General features: G+C 43.3%; 1 protein-coding gene across 1 annotated transcript in view; it reads left to right on the plus strand.

Annotated features, from left to right (window-relative positions):
• Positions 1-17,581, plus strand: part of CEP162 (centrosomal protein 162) — a 261,158-nt gene that overhangs the window by 171,135 nt on the left and 72,442 nt on the right. Inside the window, exon 20 of the mRNA XM_030199137.1 lies at positions 11,661-11,787. Coding sequence (XP_030054997.1) covers positions 11,661-11,787 — 127 coding nt within the window. The remainder of the gene's footprint in view (positions 1-11,660; positions 11,788-17,581) is intronic.

The raw sequence follows: 17,581 nt of genomic DNA on the forward strand, positions 1-17,581 counted from the left end.
GCGCTGAACTAACACACCTGCTTCTCTGCCCTTGTCTATGCTGATCTCTATTTGTGTTCAAACCTTCGTTTCTGTCTTTCAATATTCTGTTCTGTTCTTTCTCACCCCCTTTTCTTTCTCCTATCCTGTTCATCTCTTTGATTTGCGTGATGTGCGCAAGAGTGTGCTGGTTGTGTGATTGGTGCATAACACCGAATCCAGGCGACTGCGATTTGGGGTTTGCCGTAAGTTTATTTCAATGTTCAACATCTTTGGATTGGTCTTTATGCTAGCATTCTCGCTTAACAATCCTTAGAGGTTGCGCATTTTCTGCTTCCCATCCCACCCTGTGTTCTGTCTTAATCCCTCCTTTTCAAATCCCTGTCCCCTTGTTCTCACTATGTATTCTGTTCTTTCTTCTTCGGCCGACCTTACTTTCCTCCCCAATCCCTTTTCCTGTTCTCCTTCATCCTAACTTCTTCTATTTACCTCTTCCTATTAGTCCCCTCTTCCCTCAGTCCCCTGGGTCTAATCCTGCTCTTTTCTCTTCTGTATGTTCCCGTATCGGGGGAATTTCCTTTACTCTAGGAGAACAGCACGCTTTCAGATTGCTTTCCCCTAAAATCCTTCTGGTTTCTCTGTTCTTATAACCACTCTTCAAAACTAACAGCCCCCACCTTTCCACTCTATTCCTCCTCATTCGTTCTGTTGGACTTCCTACCACTTTCTTTCTTTTTTTTAGCTGAAAACAGTAATTACGTTGTTCAGCTTTGTAGCTGCTTACCGCCGTCTAACTGCTGTTTTCCCCTTATCTCTCTTCAGTCCTCTGAACTATGCTTTCTCTCTAACCAATCAGCCCACAGCCCCCCCTTCCTGTCCACACTTTTCTCGGCTCTTTTTCATAGTGCTGCATTACAACCTCTGATTTCCGCTTCTCCTTATGCCTGTGGGAAACGGTACCGGGTATACTTATGTGACAGATGTGTAGTTTCTATCTTATGATTCTGTGCTATCTTTTCAGCTGTTACACACATTTCCTGGTCTTTCATCTCTTATTTCCCCTTTTAACCTCTGTACCAGTTTATGGCCGTCCTGTTGTTTGGCTTGGCCTTATTATTTGCTGCGTAGTTCAACTAATTGCTCTTTTTCACAGCTGCTCAGTTCTGTGCTCTCACCCCCACCCCCATAGCCCGTTATACGTGCACTTTTGAGCATGTACGAATGTACGGAGGTATTTTTGCTTTCACTTTTATGGCACTATATCTTAGTCTTACTCTGCATTCTCCTTTTATCAGGGCATACTTTTTTCTCCTCTTTTGTGTCATTTTATTAGGACGTTGTCTCCCACTCCCCAAAATGCTTTGACTTTTGGGCGTTGCCCTCTATTTTATTTCATCTCCCTTAAACAATAGACCGGCTTATACTCTAATGCTTTCTCATTCTGTCTCTGAGCCATGATTTTAGCCCCGAGACAGGTTTTTTGCGCTGCAAGTGACAGCTTGATAGACCTTATTGTGCTACACCGTGTGGTTGCAACGTTTAAAAGGGTATTTTACCATCAAACATATAGTACTTGACTTTCCCCTTATCCTTATCTAGGCTACCGAAAACTGCCATTTCTTTCTGTAGCTTTTAAAAGGTTTTCCCTAACAAGTGCTGTAGTTCCCTCTCTCAAGGACATGAGAATCTGGGAAGCTTGCCCACTTTAGCTGCCTTATCAGTCCAGCACTGCTTCGGCAGAGGAGGCTCTACAGTTCACTTTTAAAGGCTCAGAAAGTGATTTTTTTTTCCCTCCCTTTTCCGTTTGTTTTTTTGTCCCTGTTCTATGCTGAAGTGGTACAAGTAAAACAGTCATTTACACAGGTATTCTTTTTAACCTCTCACTGTTTATCCTCTGTCAACTGTATCCATCTAACTAACTCCCTCTCTTATCTTTTTCGTTTATTTTTTGTTTGCTCTTTTCTACTTTTTCCCTTTCCTCTTTTTTTTGTTTTGTATTATTTCTTCTACTAGTATTATGCTATGACTATTGGGTTTGATCCTTCAATGGATGACGGTATCCCAACCAGTAGAAGCAGATTTCCATTCCATTTTCGGAGTGGCCTGCGGTTTCGGCATTATTGCCCACCTATGAGTTACCTGTATAGATGAGCGCGGGGTTAATAAAGAGACGTCTAACGACTTTCGTTGCGATTGTGTACAAGGTGACTCGGGCGTATCTCAATTCTTAAATGTATTTTGGTTGTTTGAATCGAGTAGAATCTTCAGTTGAATTGAGCAGAATCTTCAGTCTAAATTTTTAGCTGTATATTTAAAATATCCGGTGGAGGTTAGTCGAATTGAGCGGAATCTTCATTTGAATTGAGCAGAATCTTCCTAACCAGCGAAAATCCATAGGGTGTCTGTTCTCCGAGTTCAGGGAACTAGTTTCGCAGGTTCCTGAGCACTTTCAGGGGTAGTAGTCTCCCCTCCTTTGAGGGTTCCACCATTGGAGCGAATCATGGCCAATGGAGCTGACTCTTGGCAGCTGGTAGAGTAGAATCCTAGTTGTAGGAAGCCTACCCTGGGGAAACAGTTTTCTAGATTTTAAAGTAGGATACCTAAATAAGCAGATACTAAGCATTTATTTATTTATACACTGACATACCTTTCTGAAGCATATATTGCAGTAAAATATATACATAATAACTAACACCACTCGCTCATACCTAATTTCTTACATATTCCTTTCACCTTTGCTACTTTTGTTCATCTGTGATTCTAATGTGCGGCAAAAGCATAGGGCTTTCCGCCAATCAGTAATTTATGTTTTAGGTTCCATTTCTGGGACGCTCTTGAAGACGCGCCATTTCGGACAGAAGAAGGGATTGTGATGCCAATAGATCCCCCCCTTACAAAGTGGGCGATCTAGTGCACCGGCGTTATTACACGCATAAGACCTGGCGAGATCCGATCTACGTCGGACCCTTCAAGATAGAAGCCCTGTCAGCCACAGCTGCTAAACTGGAGGACCACACATCCTGGGTCCATCTGAAAGATATACGAGCCTATCCGAATACCCCATCAGGTCTCCTGGATGTTTCCATTGATGTTCCCACGAACCCCATCTCCACCGCCACTGTTTCCAGCACAGCAGTCACTGGAGAGACCAGTTCCACCACGAACCCCATCACCTCCGCCACTGAGCCCGAGACCACCGACCCCAACACTTTTGAATCATCTTGATCAACTTGACCCAAGACTTAACCACCTTATTCCCTCTCCTGAATCACACCTTCTTGATCTGGCTGACATTGTCATCCAAACCTTCGCAGAGTCCCCAGAGTCACCAGCTGAACAACCACCTGTATCTGAACCAGTATTTGAGTTACCATCCTCACCTCCACCTCCCACAGTTCCTGCTCTTCCACTTCCCTACGTGGATCTTCGCATCCGTCTCATCAGAATCCGTAATCTGGCAGAAGATCTCCTCCAAGTCCGCAACTTAGCAGGACAGTTGCATCCGGAAGAACAAGAATCTGCTGTGTTTTCTACAACACAGCTTTTGCACATGAACACCTGTGAGCTGCTAGACAATCTACATTTGTACTTCCCGAATCAAGCTTGATAAATGCCACATCACATTACACCGCTGTTTACTCCAGAAGAACTCATCCCCTTACAGACTATTTCCCTGTATAAAGTTCCTATACCATCTTTCCCTACCACACCAGTGAACGTTTTGATACCACCACCCTCCCCCGCTAGCAAGAGTCTCCACAGAGAACCAACTGCGGAGAACCTTGCTGTCCTTGACCATATCAAGGAACCTGATTCACCAGCCATTGGACTTTACCCTGTTGATAAGTGTGACTCTGTGCAGGTATCTGAAACCAATTCCCATTGGTCCAACGCCTTCGACGACAATTATCTGGAAGCCGACACCATTCCTGATGTCCTGACCCAGCCGACATCAGTACACCCTCTTCTTCTGCTTCCCCTCTGCCAGACTGTTTGCTGTTGGACTCGTGTGCATGATCCTACTTTGTATGGGTTTGGTTTTGTTTCTCACTACCCTGTTTGGTAACCTCTTTGATCTTTGGATCACACTTACTGCCTTTCCCACTGGCAACGTTGCCTTGCCAGCCGGAAACGCTACGGTACTCGCGACTACTTCTGTACTTGCGACTACCCCAGCAGTACTTGCAACTACTTCTGTACTTGCATCTACTCCTGCTCCACTACCTACTACAGCAGCCTACACAAAGCTCCAACAGAACACCTCATTCACACGCCTGTTTGGATATAGATCCCCCCAGACGATCTCAAAGATCAGCCCCACTGCCACCAGTCATCCCACCTCCTGGGCAGACACATCTGCCACGACAGACTTTCCCACTGGCAATCTTCCAGAGCCTATTGAAACCTCACTGATCCTCCTGTTTTGTATTCTACAAGTATTCCCAATCCTATCAGTAGCTCGGTCCATATTGTCCCCAATCGTACAACTACTTTTGAGGATAATATTACCTTGCTTGAATTACGACCCACCCCTCCTCCTTATTCTTTGGTTCCTGCTAGTGACGCTCCTCCTCCCACGAATACTACTTTAGCCACGAATACAAACATCACCGTCCCAGCCACTCTTCCTCCCAGGTAGCTCAACACGTCTAAGTGACCATCAATATATGTCCCAGAGTTTGCCCGACACTCCGCCTTCCCCACCAGATTCTCCCTCACCGTCGCCTTTAAATTTAGAGACCCCCCCACTGGAATGGTGGTGGGCCCAGTCACAGAGCTCAGGCCAGTACAGACCTTGGCTGAGTCAGAAATCTGATGGCTGACACAACTGGGAGTTTACTGGAAAAGTATGGCCTAGTTGGTAGCCCACATTGAGGCCTAAATAAGCTAAATTAGGAAAAGTTAATAGATATGGAAACAAAATGGAGGATTTCAACACAAAATGGAAGCCCGTATCTGTTACAAAGTGGAATTTTCTCTAATGTAAGTTAGAAAAACAAGTTGAGAAATAAGTGAGTCATAGCAGGTGCAAAGAAAATAGAGAACTAGCTGTTCCAGAGAGGAGGGAGACTTCCTGTGAGCAGGATTGTGGTCAGCTGGTCAGCTGGTGTGAGAAAGGAAAGGCGTAGCAAGATAGAAGCTACTCATTAGCATGAGCCAATCAGTGACAACCATGACATTAGCATAGATCCAATCAGGTATATCTACTGTCATATTATCCATATCCTGAAGGCACTTATAAAAATCAGGGTATTTCCTGGTTTGAGTTAGAGAGACAAGGGTTGGCACTCTCTCTCCAAGGGAAACCAATGTGTCCAACAAAATTGACAAATTTCCTAGTTGCTTTCCCTTGTAAAACCTCCAATTGGTAAAAGAAATTATAAAACATTAGCAAATAATTAACACCTGTTTGTAGCTTATTATATTCCTATAATTAATTGATTGTACATGCCTGTTGTCAATCACTGATTTGACTTATACCTTAGCAAATAAACTCCTCATTCCAAATGATGATTTGTGGGCTTCACTTAATGATCAAAGGCTGTAAGTATAAATGCATTGTATAACTTGTAATCTAAATCCAGTTTGTTATAAGGCTGGTATCTTTTCCTTAGACCTAACGTCTCCCTTAGAGGCAATAACTCCTTGATTACCCCAGTACTAGTGTTATTTAGAGATGGAGTCAGATTAAGGTCACTCTAGCCTTCTTGGGGGGGGGCTCGGGACCCCCCAATTCTCAACAACCCCCAGAATACCTTCCAGCTCTAAGAGAATTAATTCATCCTCATTGGGACCCAGCCCCAGAAGACGATCCCAATTGGGACCCCTTCACCCGATACCACACACTGTGTGAACCTTTGTTTGACAGTTGGACACTAGGTCCTAGCCGTACGATTATACACACTCAGGTACTGTTTGGAGGAACCTTAGGCTTACAAATTGAACAAACAGACGACCTCCTAATCAGACCACAAACTGGTGACGTTGTAGATTTTTGGGTAATTACATACGCTGTATTGGGCACTAACTGGATTCCCTTCCTATTCATCAGAGAGGTTGGATTGGGACCTGTGGAAGTATATGGTATTTTCGAAATCCCAGATCCTACAGAAATAGGGGCTATTAGAATTTACCCCCCATACCCAAATTATACTTAATGATATATCAAGCCTTGATATATTTTGAAATACTGATTGTTGTGCTAACAGCCCTTGCTAAGACCTTTAATCATTAGCCGTCACTTACCCTTCGTACAATCTTGATACAGTGCTTAATTATGAAAACTACCAACATGAAGTGCGTAACCCTCCTGTTGTGTGTGCTCACCATGCCCATGATACATGGACAAAATTTTCTGAAACAATTTACAACCACTTATGAAATAACATTACCCACTACCAAAGACACAATCACAATCACCCTTGATGCGTGTGCTTACACAAGGTGTGGGGAACATCCTGTGCAGCAATATTTGTCAGCTTTTGAAGTATACCTGTGTCCCTTCCCCAATTGTGGAAGTTGGGCACAAGTATGGTGGTATACAGGCTCATGGGTTCCCTACTCAGGTAGTGAGATTCCAGATCTAAAAAGGAGCATTTCCATCATGAAATTGCGCGTCACTGGCCTCTGCCAAATGACTAAATGTAATCAAGTGGCTATCACTTTCAGAGGAATAACGGCTGTTACATACAGAACTTATTCCATAGGAATTGATGCCACAGGTAGAGATCCCATAGGAAAATTCAAGATTGTTCCACCCCCAGCCCAACCTACAGCGACCAATCCTTTGGTGCCAACAAAGATCCCAGAAATAAAAATTTCTTACCAGATTGTACCAATTAATGATTCTAAAGATTTGATAGCACTAGAAACAGGATTTGGAGAGACAAACCTATGGCTCGAATGGGCACATTATACTACAAAGAGTTTGAATGTCTCTAATTGTTATTTTTGTTCCCATGCAAGAGCAGAACCAACAGTAGTTCCTTTTCCTTTAGATCTCCACAACGATCCAGATGGATTTTGGTGTATGTTGCAATTATTGCAGGTTAAAGACCACATAAATCAGTCTTGTCAACATCTTGACGAACACCACCCCTACTTACCCCCTCGGATGAGGGTTCCACCTGCATTCAGGATTCCAAATCCCGCTACCAGATATCACACATGTCTGGAACGATATGGGGTGAAAAAGACACGGTTTTTAGGAAACTTAACCAATTGTAACACAACCTTAGGAAATGGGACTCTGAAAAATCTGAACCTAACACGTTTCTCACAAGCTAGAGCAGACATTTGGTGGTACTGTGGAACCCGTACTATCCGCCATACACTTCCTAACAATTGGACAGGCAGATGTGCCCTAGTCAAATTAGTAATTCCAATCATTATAGCATCCTTGCTTCCTCCTCACAGCAGCTCTTCCTCACGAGTGAAGAGAAATGCGATGCCTGGATCTTTTGATGATCGGGTCTATATAGATGCTATTGGAGTTCCAAGAGGGGTTCCTGATGAGTTTAAAGCCAGAAACCAGGTAGCCGCAGGATTTGAATCAGTTTTCTTTTGGTGGGCGACTATCAATAAGAATCTAGACTGGATCAATTATATATATTACAACCAGCAAAGATTTGTGAACTACACTAGGGATGCAGTTCAAGGAATTGCAACACAATTAGACGCCACTAGCCGGATGACGTTGGAAAATAGATTAGTTCTTGACCAACTTCTCGCAGCCGATGGAGGGGTGTGCCAAAAGATAGGTACACAGTGTTGCACCTTTGTCCCCAATAATACAGCTCCAGATGAATCAATTACCAGAGCTTTAGAAGGCTTAACCTCACTGTCACAAGAATTGGCAGAAAACTCTGGCGTTGACACATCCTGGACAGGTTGGATGGATAGAGCATTTGGTAAATGGAAAACATTTATCATTTCAGCAGCCACGACTATAATCATAGTGGTAGCAATTTTTGTTTTAGTAGGATGTTGCATAATCCCTTGTGCTAGAGGCTTAGTAGAACGCTTAATTGAAACCGCAATAATGAAAAAGACGACAGCAGGACAATATGCCCTGTACGATCATCTCCTTCCCGACACCACAGGAGATAACACATTGGACTATCTCCCTCCGAGAAGGACCAATCGCTATGCAACTGTTGGAGACACTGGAGAGATGTCTGCAACTGCATAATCAGATAATAGCACACAGGGATATCATATAACCATATGAAGCTTTATAAGATGATGTGATAAATTGTGCAAATCTATGCAAATGTATAATTAAGATATAATCAGTATATAACCAAAGAATTTTTGATTGATAGCAATGTATATATAGTCACATAGATAAGAATAAGATAAAACCTGCATATTAAAAGGTTGAAGAAAAATAATATTGTAGTAACTATAAGTTTTAGTAGGATTGACATAATTGAAGTACTGCCAAGATGATAATTATAAACCAAAAACGAAATAAATTGTACCAGTTGACCATAGGACTCAGATAATTTTATGGCCTCATAGAATACCTTCTGGAATAGATGGTACCAAGGTACGTTAACCCTGGTGTCACCCTATGGGATAGGGTGAAGAGGGGAATGTTAATATATGGCCTGGCTTTAAGGCTACCACTGGAATAGTGATGGCCAAAGCTATGCAGCCTAAAACAACTGAAAAAGTACTGACTAGGCCAAACAACAAGTAAATGATTTAATATTTGAGAATCTGAAAAAAGCAGGTCTGAACAATGAGTCCTGCCACAAATTGGTACAATTTTTAAATCAAATACAGCACTTGTAATGAAAGAATGATGGATCAGATGAATAAAATGGAGCTTATAATTTTTGTATAAAATAATACAAAGGACATACAGAGTTCATAAGATGGTGTGAAAAGTATTGGGAGATGTGAAACTGGCATCTCGACCGTGAGATGAGAAAAAGAACTTGTTCCCAAAACATGCTGATAAGACCGCGTGGGAAAGTATCATCTCAGAAATTGAGAGCAAGGTATCTCACCATTTACTTCTATGGAGAGGTTTGTGTATAAAAGAGGGGAGATTTTGCCTTAGTGTCGGAGTCTTCCCCAACGCTTCTCTCAGACGGCAGGGCCCTGTGCAGATGAACCCAGAATCTGTTTGATGTCTGTATTTGTACCAACTGGAAGACTTGTCTTTGGGTAAGAAATAAAATGTACCTATCTATTTGAACCTATCTCTGCCTCTATTTTATTGATTCTATCTTCTCTTTACCTTACATTTATTTAGCCTACAAGGCAGATCACATACAAGTGACACTCAGTCTTTGGAGAAACTTAGATAGATTTTTAATAGGTCTTATATGGGAACATAAATGGCCCAGAGTATACCTAGATCCAGAAAGATAGAAAGCAGTAGTTATGGGAATTAGTTTTCAATTACGGCTCCTAATGTCACCCCAGAACAGACCCCCTTGTGATTGGGTGACAATGGAGGTCAAAGAAACTATACAGAACCTGTTATATGAAATAAGTACTTTTAGCCCCCCGTGGGAAAGAGTCAGAAGGAGGTCTACAAGGGGGGGGATTTAAACACTGATTTCTAACCTTCCTCATGATCAAGGATACCCCACGAGGTGAGATTTTGCGTGGAGCCCCAGATCTTTGTCGATTGACAGTCATTTTGTACTTCTTCCATTTTCTTACTATGGCACCAACAGTTGTCTCCTTCTCGCCCAGCGTCTTACTGATGGTTTTGTAGCCCATTCCAGCCTTGTGCAGGTGTATGATCTTGTCCCTGACATCCTTAGACAGCTCCTTGCTCTTGGCCATTTTGTAGAGGTTAGAGTCTGACTGATTCACTGAGTCTGTGGACAGGTGTCTTTCATACAGGTGACCATTGCCGACAGCTGTCTGTCATGCAGGTAACGAGTTGATTTGGAGCATCTACCTGGTCTGTAGGGGCCAGATCTCTTACTGGTTGGTGGGGGATCAAATACTTATTTCCCTCTGCAGAATGCAAATAAATTCATATACTTTCCACAATGTGATTTTCCGGATTTAATTTGTGATGTGCTATCTCTCACTGTTACCAATAACCTACCCTTCAATTATGGGCTGCTCATGTCTTTGTCAGTGGGCAAACTTACAAAATCAGCAAGGGATCAAATACTTATTTCCACCACTGTATTTAGCCTTAAGCTTTAAATCCAGCTAAACAAGTAAATTCAACTTAGCTTCTTTTAATAGATTTCTGCGTCTTTCTCTCAAACTTTTGACCGTGATCAACGGCGGCCGGCGCTTCAAATCAACACTTTCTGCTTCAGGATCACTGGGCAAATTATTCCCGCTCAGTGCTTCCGCCGGCAGTACTGAGCGGGAATGATTTGCCCAGTGATCCTGAAGCAGAAAGTGTTGATTCGAAACGCTGGCCGCCGTTGATCCCGTTAGATCGTGGATAAATGTTTAGAATAATGACATATATACGCACATTCAAATGTAAATGCCAATATTCTGCCTAAGCGCTGTTTTGCAAGTACCCACTTAATTTACATAACATATATTTGGTAGAGTATGGGCAGGACTTATGTTCATAACCTTCAGAACACTGCTTGGGTCCCTGCTGCATTTAAGCACCAACTCTATGGCTGGCATAAGTGCCATAAAAATTACAGGAAACATTCCCCCCATCTACACCTCCAACCCCCCTCTCAAACCCTCCACATATAATGAACCTCCCCCTACCTTGGAACAGGCCTGGTATTTAGCTTTCTATGGAACGCTTCATAGTCGCTCGTGTGGCAGATCATTCCATAGCACTGGGGCCTCTTTTGAGAAAGCCCCAGCTCTAAGTGTCACTTGCCAAAACTACTTTCAAAATATACCACATGGCTGAATGGTAACTGCCTTCCAGGCACATATAGCCGCTCAACTTGTGAAACACGTGTACTGGTCTTTCACCATACAGTACTCCAGAATCGGAGAATCTGAAAGTACCTTGTCTGCTTACTCCTTATAACTTGACTGCACTCTCTCCGTCTATCCACAGACAGGCAAATAGTCCGCTTTTGAACAACTCTACCCATTGTAAATCCCATAGTAACACCCAACCACAGTTCCAATACATATGCATTTAACACATTCAACCCTTTTGCAACTAAGCCACTTTGAAACAATATTTATTGGAAAACGTGAGATAGAAATGCCAAAATAAAGAAAGAAAGAACATTTGTAAAAATTGAGCTGCGTACTTGGCCTCCGAACTTAGATGACTTGTTGTAAAAGTATCCTTTTGGAGTATAAAAAGAAAAAAAAAACATTAAAATTCAACAGAATTTTAAACATTTTTTCATACTTGGTCATTGCTAGAATAGTTGTTTGTTCGTGTATGGTTCAAACAAAAAAAGCAACTCTGGGCCTTCAAGACTGAAACAACAGGAATATTTTATTGATAAATGACCCGACACGAGCCGTGTTTCGGTGTTAAATAATGCCTGCCTCAGGGGTCGAGGTTCGATTGTAAGTGTTAAATTTATGTCTATCCAGTGCCTCCAAAAGAGGTGATGGAAAGAATCTAAGTGAGGGTCTCAGAGCCGACAGCCGCAATATAAGAAGAACTCCTATGTTAGCCTCGTCTTATTGCGAAGTATGTATGGTTCAAAATATTGTGAAAAATGTTTTAAAATATCATAATTTCTGTTTCTTAGAAGGTAGAAACGAATTTATTGGAAGAGATAAAGCAACTAAAGCAAGACAAATACGTTCTGGAAGTAGATATGGCCGGGCTGAGGAAAGAGCGAGATCTTGCTGGGGCAAAGGCTGCTTATAATTCAGGTAAGTTGTGTGTTGTAGCTGCAGTTACAGAATTACTTTGTATCCACAGGCATGCAAGCTCCCCATGGGGCTGGAAAATTGCCCTCTTTATAGAATCATTTTCCAAGATATGTGCCTGGATAACGAAGGAATTGCCTCATTAAGAGCGGAAGTTATCATCATGGGCTACAGTTAAGATGGGTTATTTTACCACTAAACTTGTGCTATTGTAGCACAGGCAGTGGCGTAGCCAAGGGTGGGCCCAGGCCCACCCACTTTGAGCTCAGGCCCACCGTAGCAGCACACCTATGATGTGGCTGGCAGAGATTCCCAAGCTGAAAACTCCCACCAACTAACCCTCCCGCATACCTTACAAATAGCAGATCTTCGCCCTCAGGAAGCAGCGACTGATACATACTGCTCACACCGACCCCAAAGCCTTCCCCTCTGACATATTCCCGCCTATGCAGAAAGAGGAAGCTGCATCAGTGGGAAAGATGTGAGGCCAACATGAGTACTGTGTATTAGTTGCTGCTATGTAAAAGGTGTGCAGGAGACGGGGGATATTTGAGAGACCATATGGCATGCAGGCGAGAGAAGGAGAGACCAAATCACCTGTGGGATGGGATGGGGTGGGGTTCTTCTGCCCACCCATCTTGGGCCCAGGACCATCCAAAATTGGGTGTCTGGCTACGCCCCTGAGCACAGGTCCCATTTTATGCAATGAGACCTAATTACTAATAACCCTAGTTAACATTGATAACTTTCTCCCTAAGGGGACCTTTTACTAAGCAGCGGTTCCCGCTGGGTTAACACAGAAGCCCTTACCGCCACCTTAGTGGGTGGCAGTAAGTGCTCCCCCCTGAAATGGCCGCGCAGTAAGTGGGTCGCTTACTGCACTGCCATTTTTTTCAAAAAAAAAAAAAAAAGGAGACAGCCTTTTACCCGCTGCAGTAAAAGGGGGCCTCAGCACATGTCAAAAACACGCGTTGATGCTAGTGCAGGCCCCCTTTTACCACTGCTTAGTAAAAGGGCCCCTATATCTTTTGAGTTGGAAATAGTACATAAGTACATAAGTATTGCCGTACTGGGAAAGACCAAAGGTCCATCAAGCCCAGCATCCTGTTTCCAACAGTAGCCAATCCAGATCACAAATACCTGGCAAGATCCCAAAAAGTACAAAACATTTTATACTGCTTATCCCAAATATAGGAAGCCGTCCAAACCTTTTTTAAACTCCGCTAAGCTAACCACCTTTACCACATTCTCTGGCAACGAACTCCAGAGTTTAATTACACGTTGAGTGAAGAAAAACTTTCTCCGATTCATTTTAAATTTACTACATTGTAGCTTCATCACATGCCCCCTAGTCCTAGTATTTTTGGAAAGCGTGAACAGACGCTTCACATCTACCCGTTCAACTCCACTCATTATTTTATAGACCTCTATCATATCTCCCCTCAGCCGCCTTTTCTCCAAGCTGAAGAGCCCTAGCCGCTTTAGCCTTTCCTTATAGGGAAGTCGTCCCATCCCCTTTATCATTTTCGTCGCCCTTCTCTGCACCTTTTCTAATTCCACTATATCTTTTTTCAGATACGGCGACCAGAATTGAACACAATATTCGAGGTGCGGTCGCACCATGGAGCGATACAAAGGCATTATAACATCCTCATTTTTGTTTTCCATTCCTTTCCTAATAATACCTAACATTCTATTTGCTTTCTTAGCCGCAGTAGCACACTGAGCAGAAGGTTTCAACGTATCATCAACGACGACACCCAGATCCCTTTCTTGGTCCGTGACTCCTAACGTGGAACCTTGCATGACGTAGCTATAATTCGGGTTCCTTTTCCCACATGCATCACTTTGCACTTGCTCACATTAAACGTCATCTGCCATTTAGACACCCAGTCTCCCAGTCTCGTAAGGTCCTCTTGTCATTTTTCACAATCCTCCCACGATTTAACGACTTTGAATAACTTTGTGTCATCGGCAAATTTAACTACCTTCAGCAGGTAAAAGCATGCAAACACTTTTGCAGTGCTTATAGTTTTAGGTAGGTGGAAGGGACATGTCCAGGAGCATGCATAGGATAGAGAAGGAATGGTACACAAGGGGATTTCATTTTGAAACGTCTGTATGTACATTTCACTTGTGATAAAGCAGGATCAGAGTCATAAGTACATAAGTAATGCCACACTGGGAAAAGACCAAGGGTCCATCGAGCCCAGCATCCTGTCCACGACAGCGGCCAATCCAGGCCAAGGGCACCTGGCAAGCTTCCCAAACGTACAAACATTCTATACATGTTATTCCTGGAATTGTGGATTTTTCCCACGTCCATTTAGTAGTGGTTTATGGACTTGTTCTTTAGGAAACCATCTAACCCCTTTTTAAACTCTGCTAAGCTAACCGCCTTCACCACGTTCTCCGGCAACAAATTCCAGAGTTTAATTATGCGTTGGGTGAAGAAAACTTTTCTCCGATTTGTTTAAATTTACTACACTGTAGTTTCATCGCATGCCCCCTAGTCCATGAATGCTTTTTTTTTATTTGTGATGTTTGCAAGCCCCTAATCTTTAAAGGAAAACTCCTGAGATATGTTTTAAGAAAATGATCTTGCAATTCTCTACCAGTGGATCTACAGTCTACCTATTGAATTTTAAAATTGCCCCATCAGCCACTGATGCACCCGTCTGTGTTAAATGTAGAAAATTACTATGGGTGATCTTTCAGCTTTAATGTCCACGCCACTCAGCTCCTATTCACAATCCAACACAGATCCCTCATTGTTCAGAGCCTTCATGTGATACACTTATATGCACACACACCCTCCACTACCATTAGGAGAATTGCTGAGCAATATACCTTTCTCCCGCAGTCTGCCACATCAGATAATGCTTATCAAATCTTTGTACTGGAAACCATTTTCAAGTCATAGTTGCAGGAGTGCAAGGCTTTGACAATTGCCATTTGTTATCACAGACAACAGGAGGAAAGAGGGCTGTTCTGCTTTTCCTTCTGCCATCAGGGAGGAGAGATAGATCACGATGTAGGGACTGAGGGATATTTTGCAGAATGCCTCTTCAAAATATAATTTAATTTTTTTTCTTACATTTGTACCCCGTGCTTTCCCACTCTTAGCAGGTTCAATGCGGCTTTCATATGATATACAGGTACTTATTTGTACCTGGGGCAATGGAGGTGTTAAGTGACTTGCCCAGAGTCACAAGGAGCTGCCTGTGCCTGAAGTGGGAATCGAACTCAGTTCCTCAGTTCCCCAGGACCAAAGTCCACCACCCTAACCACTAGGCCACTCCTCCACTGTTGCTACTATTTGAGATTCTAAATGGAATGTTGCTATTCCACTAGAAGTCGGCCCTTGCAGATCACCAATGTGGCTGCGCAGGCTTCTGCTTCTGTGAGTCCTTGTCCTGCATGTACGTGCAGGACGTCAGACTCACAGAAACAGAAGCCTGCGCAGCCTTCTACATGGAATGTTGCTAGTGGAATTGCAACATTTCATGTAGAATCTCCAATAGTAGCAACATTCCATGTAGAATCTTCAATAGTATCTATTTTATTTTTGTTACATTTGTATCCCCCGCTTTCCCACTCATGGCAGGCTCAATGCGGCTTACATGGGGCAATGGAGGGTTAAGTGACTTGCCCAGAGTCACAAGGAGCTGCCTGTGCCGGGAATTGAACTCAGTTCCTCAGTTCCCCAGGACCAAAGTCCACCACTCTAACCACTAGGCCACTCCCTCCTTCCTTTTCTCTCCAAATTACTTGAGCGTGCTGTTCACCGCCGCTGCCTTGATTTTCTCTCCTCACATGCTATTCTTGACCCACTACAATCTGGTTTTCGCCCTCTCCACTCAACCGAAACTGCGCTTACTAAAGTCTCCAATGACCTATTACTGGCTAAATCCAGAGGTCAATATTCCATCCTCATTCTTCTTGATCTTTCCGCTGCTTTTGACACTGTCGACCACAGCATACTCCTCGATACCCTGTTCTCACTTGGATTCCAGGGCTCTGTCCTTTCCTGGTTCTCTTCCTACCTCTCCCTCCGCACCTTTAGTGTTCACTCTGGTGGATCCTCTTCTACTTCTATCCCTCTGCCTGTCGGCGTACCTCAGGGTTCTGTTCTTGGTCCCCTCCTCTTTTCTATCTACACTTCTTCCCTTGGTTCATTAATCTCATCCCATGGCTTTTCCTACCATCTCTATGCTGATGACTCCCAAATCTACCTTTCTACCCCTGATATCTCACCTTGCATCCAAACCAAAGTTTCAGCGTGCTTGTCTGACACTGCTGTCTGGATGTCTCAACGCCACTTGAAATTAAATATGACCAAAACCGAGCTTCTCATTTTCCCCCCCAAACCCACCTCCCCGCTCCCCCCGTTTTCTATTTCTGTTGATGGCTCTCTCATTCTCCTTGTCTCCTCAGCTCGAAACCTTGGGGTCATCTTTGACTCTTCTCTCTCCTTCTCTGCTCATATCCAGCAGACCGCCAAGACCTGTCGTTTCTTTCTTTACAACATCCGTAAAATCCGCCCCTTTCTTTCCGAGCACTCTACCAAAACCCTCATCCACACCCTTGTCACCTCTCGTTTAGACTACTGCAATCTGCTTCTTGCTGGCCTCCCACTTAGTCACCTCTCCCCTCTCCAGTCGGTTCAAAACTCTGCTGCCCGTCTCATCTTCCGCCAGGGTCGCTTTACTCATACTACCCCTCTCTTCAAGACCCTTCACTGGCTCCCTATCCGTTTTCGCATCCTGTTCAAACTTCTTCTACTAACCTATAAATGTACTCACTCTGCTGCTCCCCAGTATCTCTCCACACTCGTCCTTCCCTACACCCCTTCCCGTGCACTCCGCTCCATGGATAAATCCTTCTTATCTGTTCCCTTCTCCACTACTGCCAACTCCAGACTTTGCGCCTTCTGTCTCGCTGCACCCTACGCCTGGAATAAACATCCTGAGCCCCTACGTCTTGCCCCATCCTTGGCCACCTTTAAATCTAGACTGAAAGCCCACCTCTTTAACATTGCATTTGACTCGTAACCACTCGCCTCCACCTACCCTCCTCTCTTCCTTCCCGTTCACATTAATTGATTTGATTTGCTTACTTTATTTATTTTTTGTCTATTAGATTGTAAGCTCTTTGAGCAGGGACTGTCTTTCTTCTATGTTTGTGCAGCGCTGCGTATGCCTTGTAGCGCTATAGAAGTGATAAGTAGTAGTAGTAGTCTCTTGTAACCAGAGCTAATATTGTGATGTCATAATGCCTCAGGCCACCAATAAGAGCCAACCTCATCAGTGATGTCACAATGGCTTGATTGTCCTATACTTGGCTCACTTTTATTACATAGCTCTTTGAGCAGGGACTGTCTTTCTTCTATGTTTGTGCAGCGCTGCGTACGCCTTGTAGCGCTATAGAAATGCTAAATAGTAGTAGTAGTAGTACTATATTGGTACTGCGCACGTAAGTTTACTTGAACATAGGGTGTGCAGTTTTGTAAAGCCCGTCTCTGCAAGTAAAGCATTGTTTTCTCCTTGGAATTGGCTTTGAAACTTGCCCTCATGTGTTTGTCTATTATAGAAGAAATGTTTTTTTTCTTAGGTAAATGTCATGAAAACACAGTAATTAAATCACAGTCTGGCCCCTTTTTCTACCAACTAATACTATGACTTTGAACGTGTCCCATTACCTTCCTGTGTTCAGACATTGTTTGGGTGTTATTGTAACTTTCTAAGTTCCCTTGTAAAATAATATCAGCGTGAATTGAGTTCATTTTACATGCTGA

The sequence above is a fragment of the Microcaecilia unicolor genome, chromosome 3 (genome assembly GCF_901765095.1).
Source record: "Microcaecilia unicolor chromosome 3, aMicUni1.1, whole genome shotgun sequence".
NCBI lineage: Eukaryota > Metazoa > Chordata > Amphibia > Gymnophiona > Siphonopidae > Microcaecilia > Microcaecilia unicolor.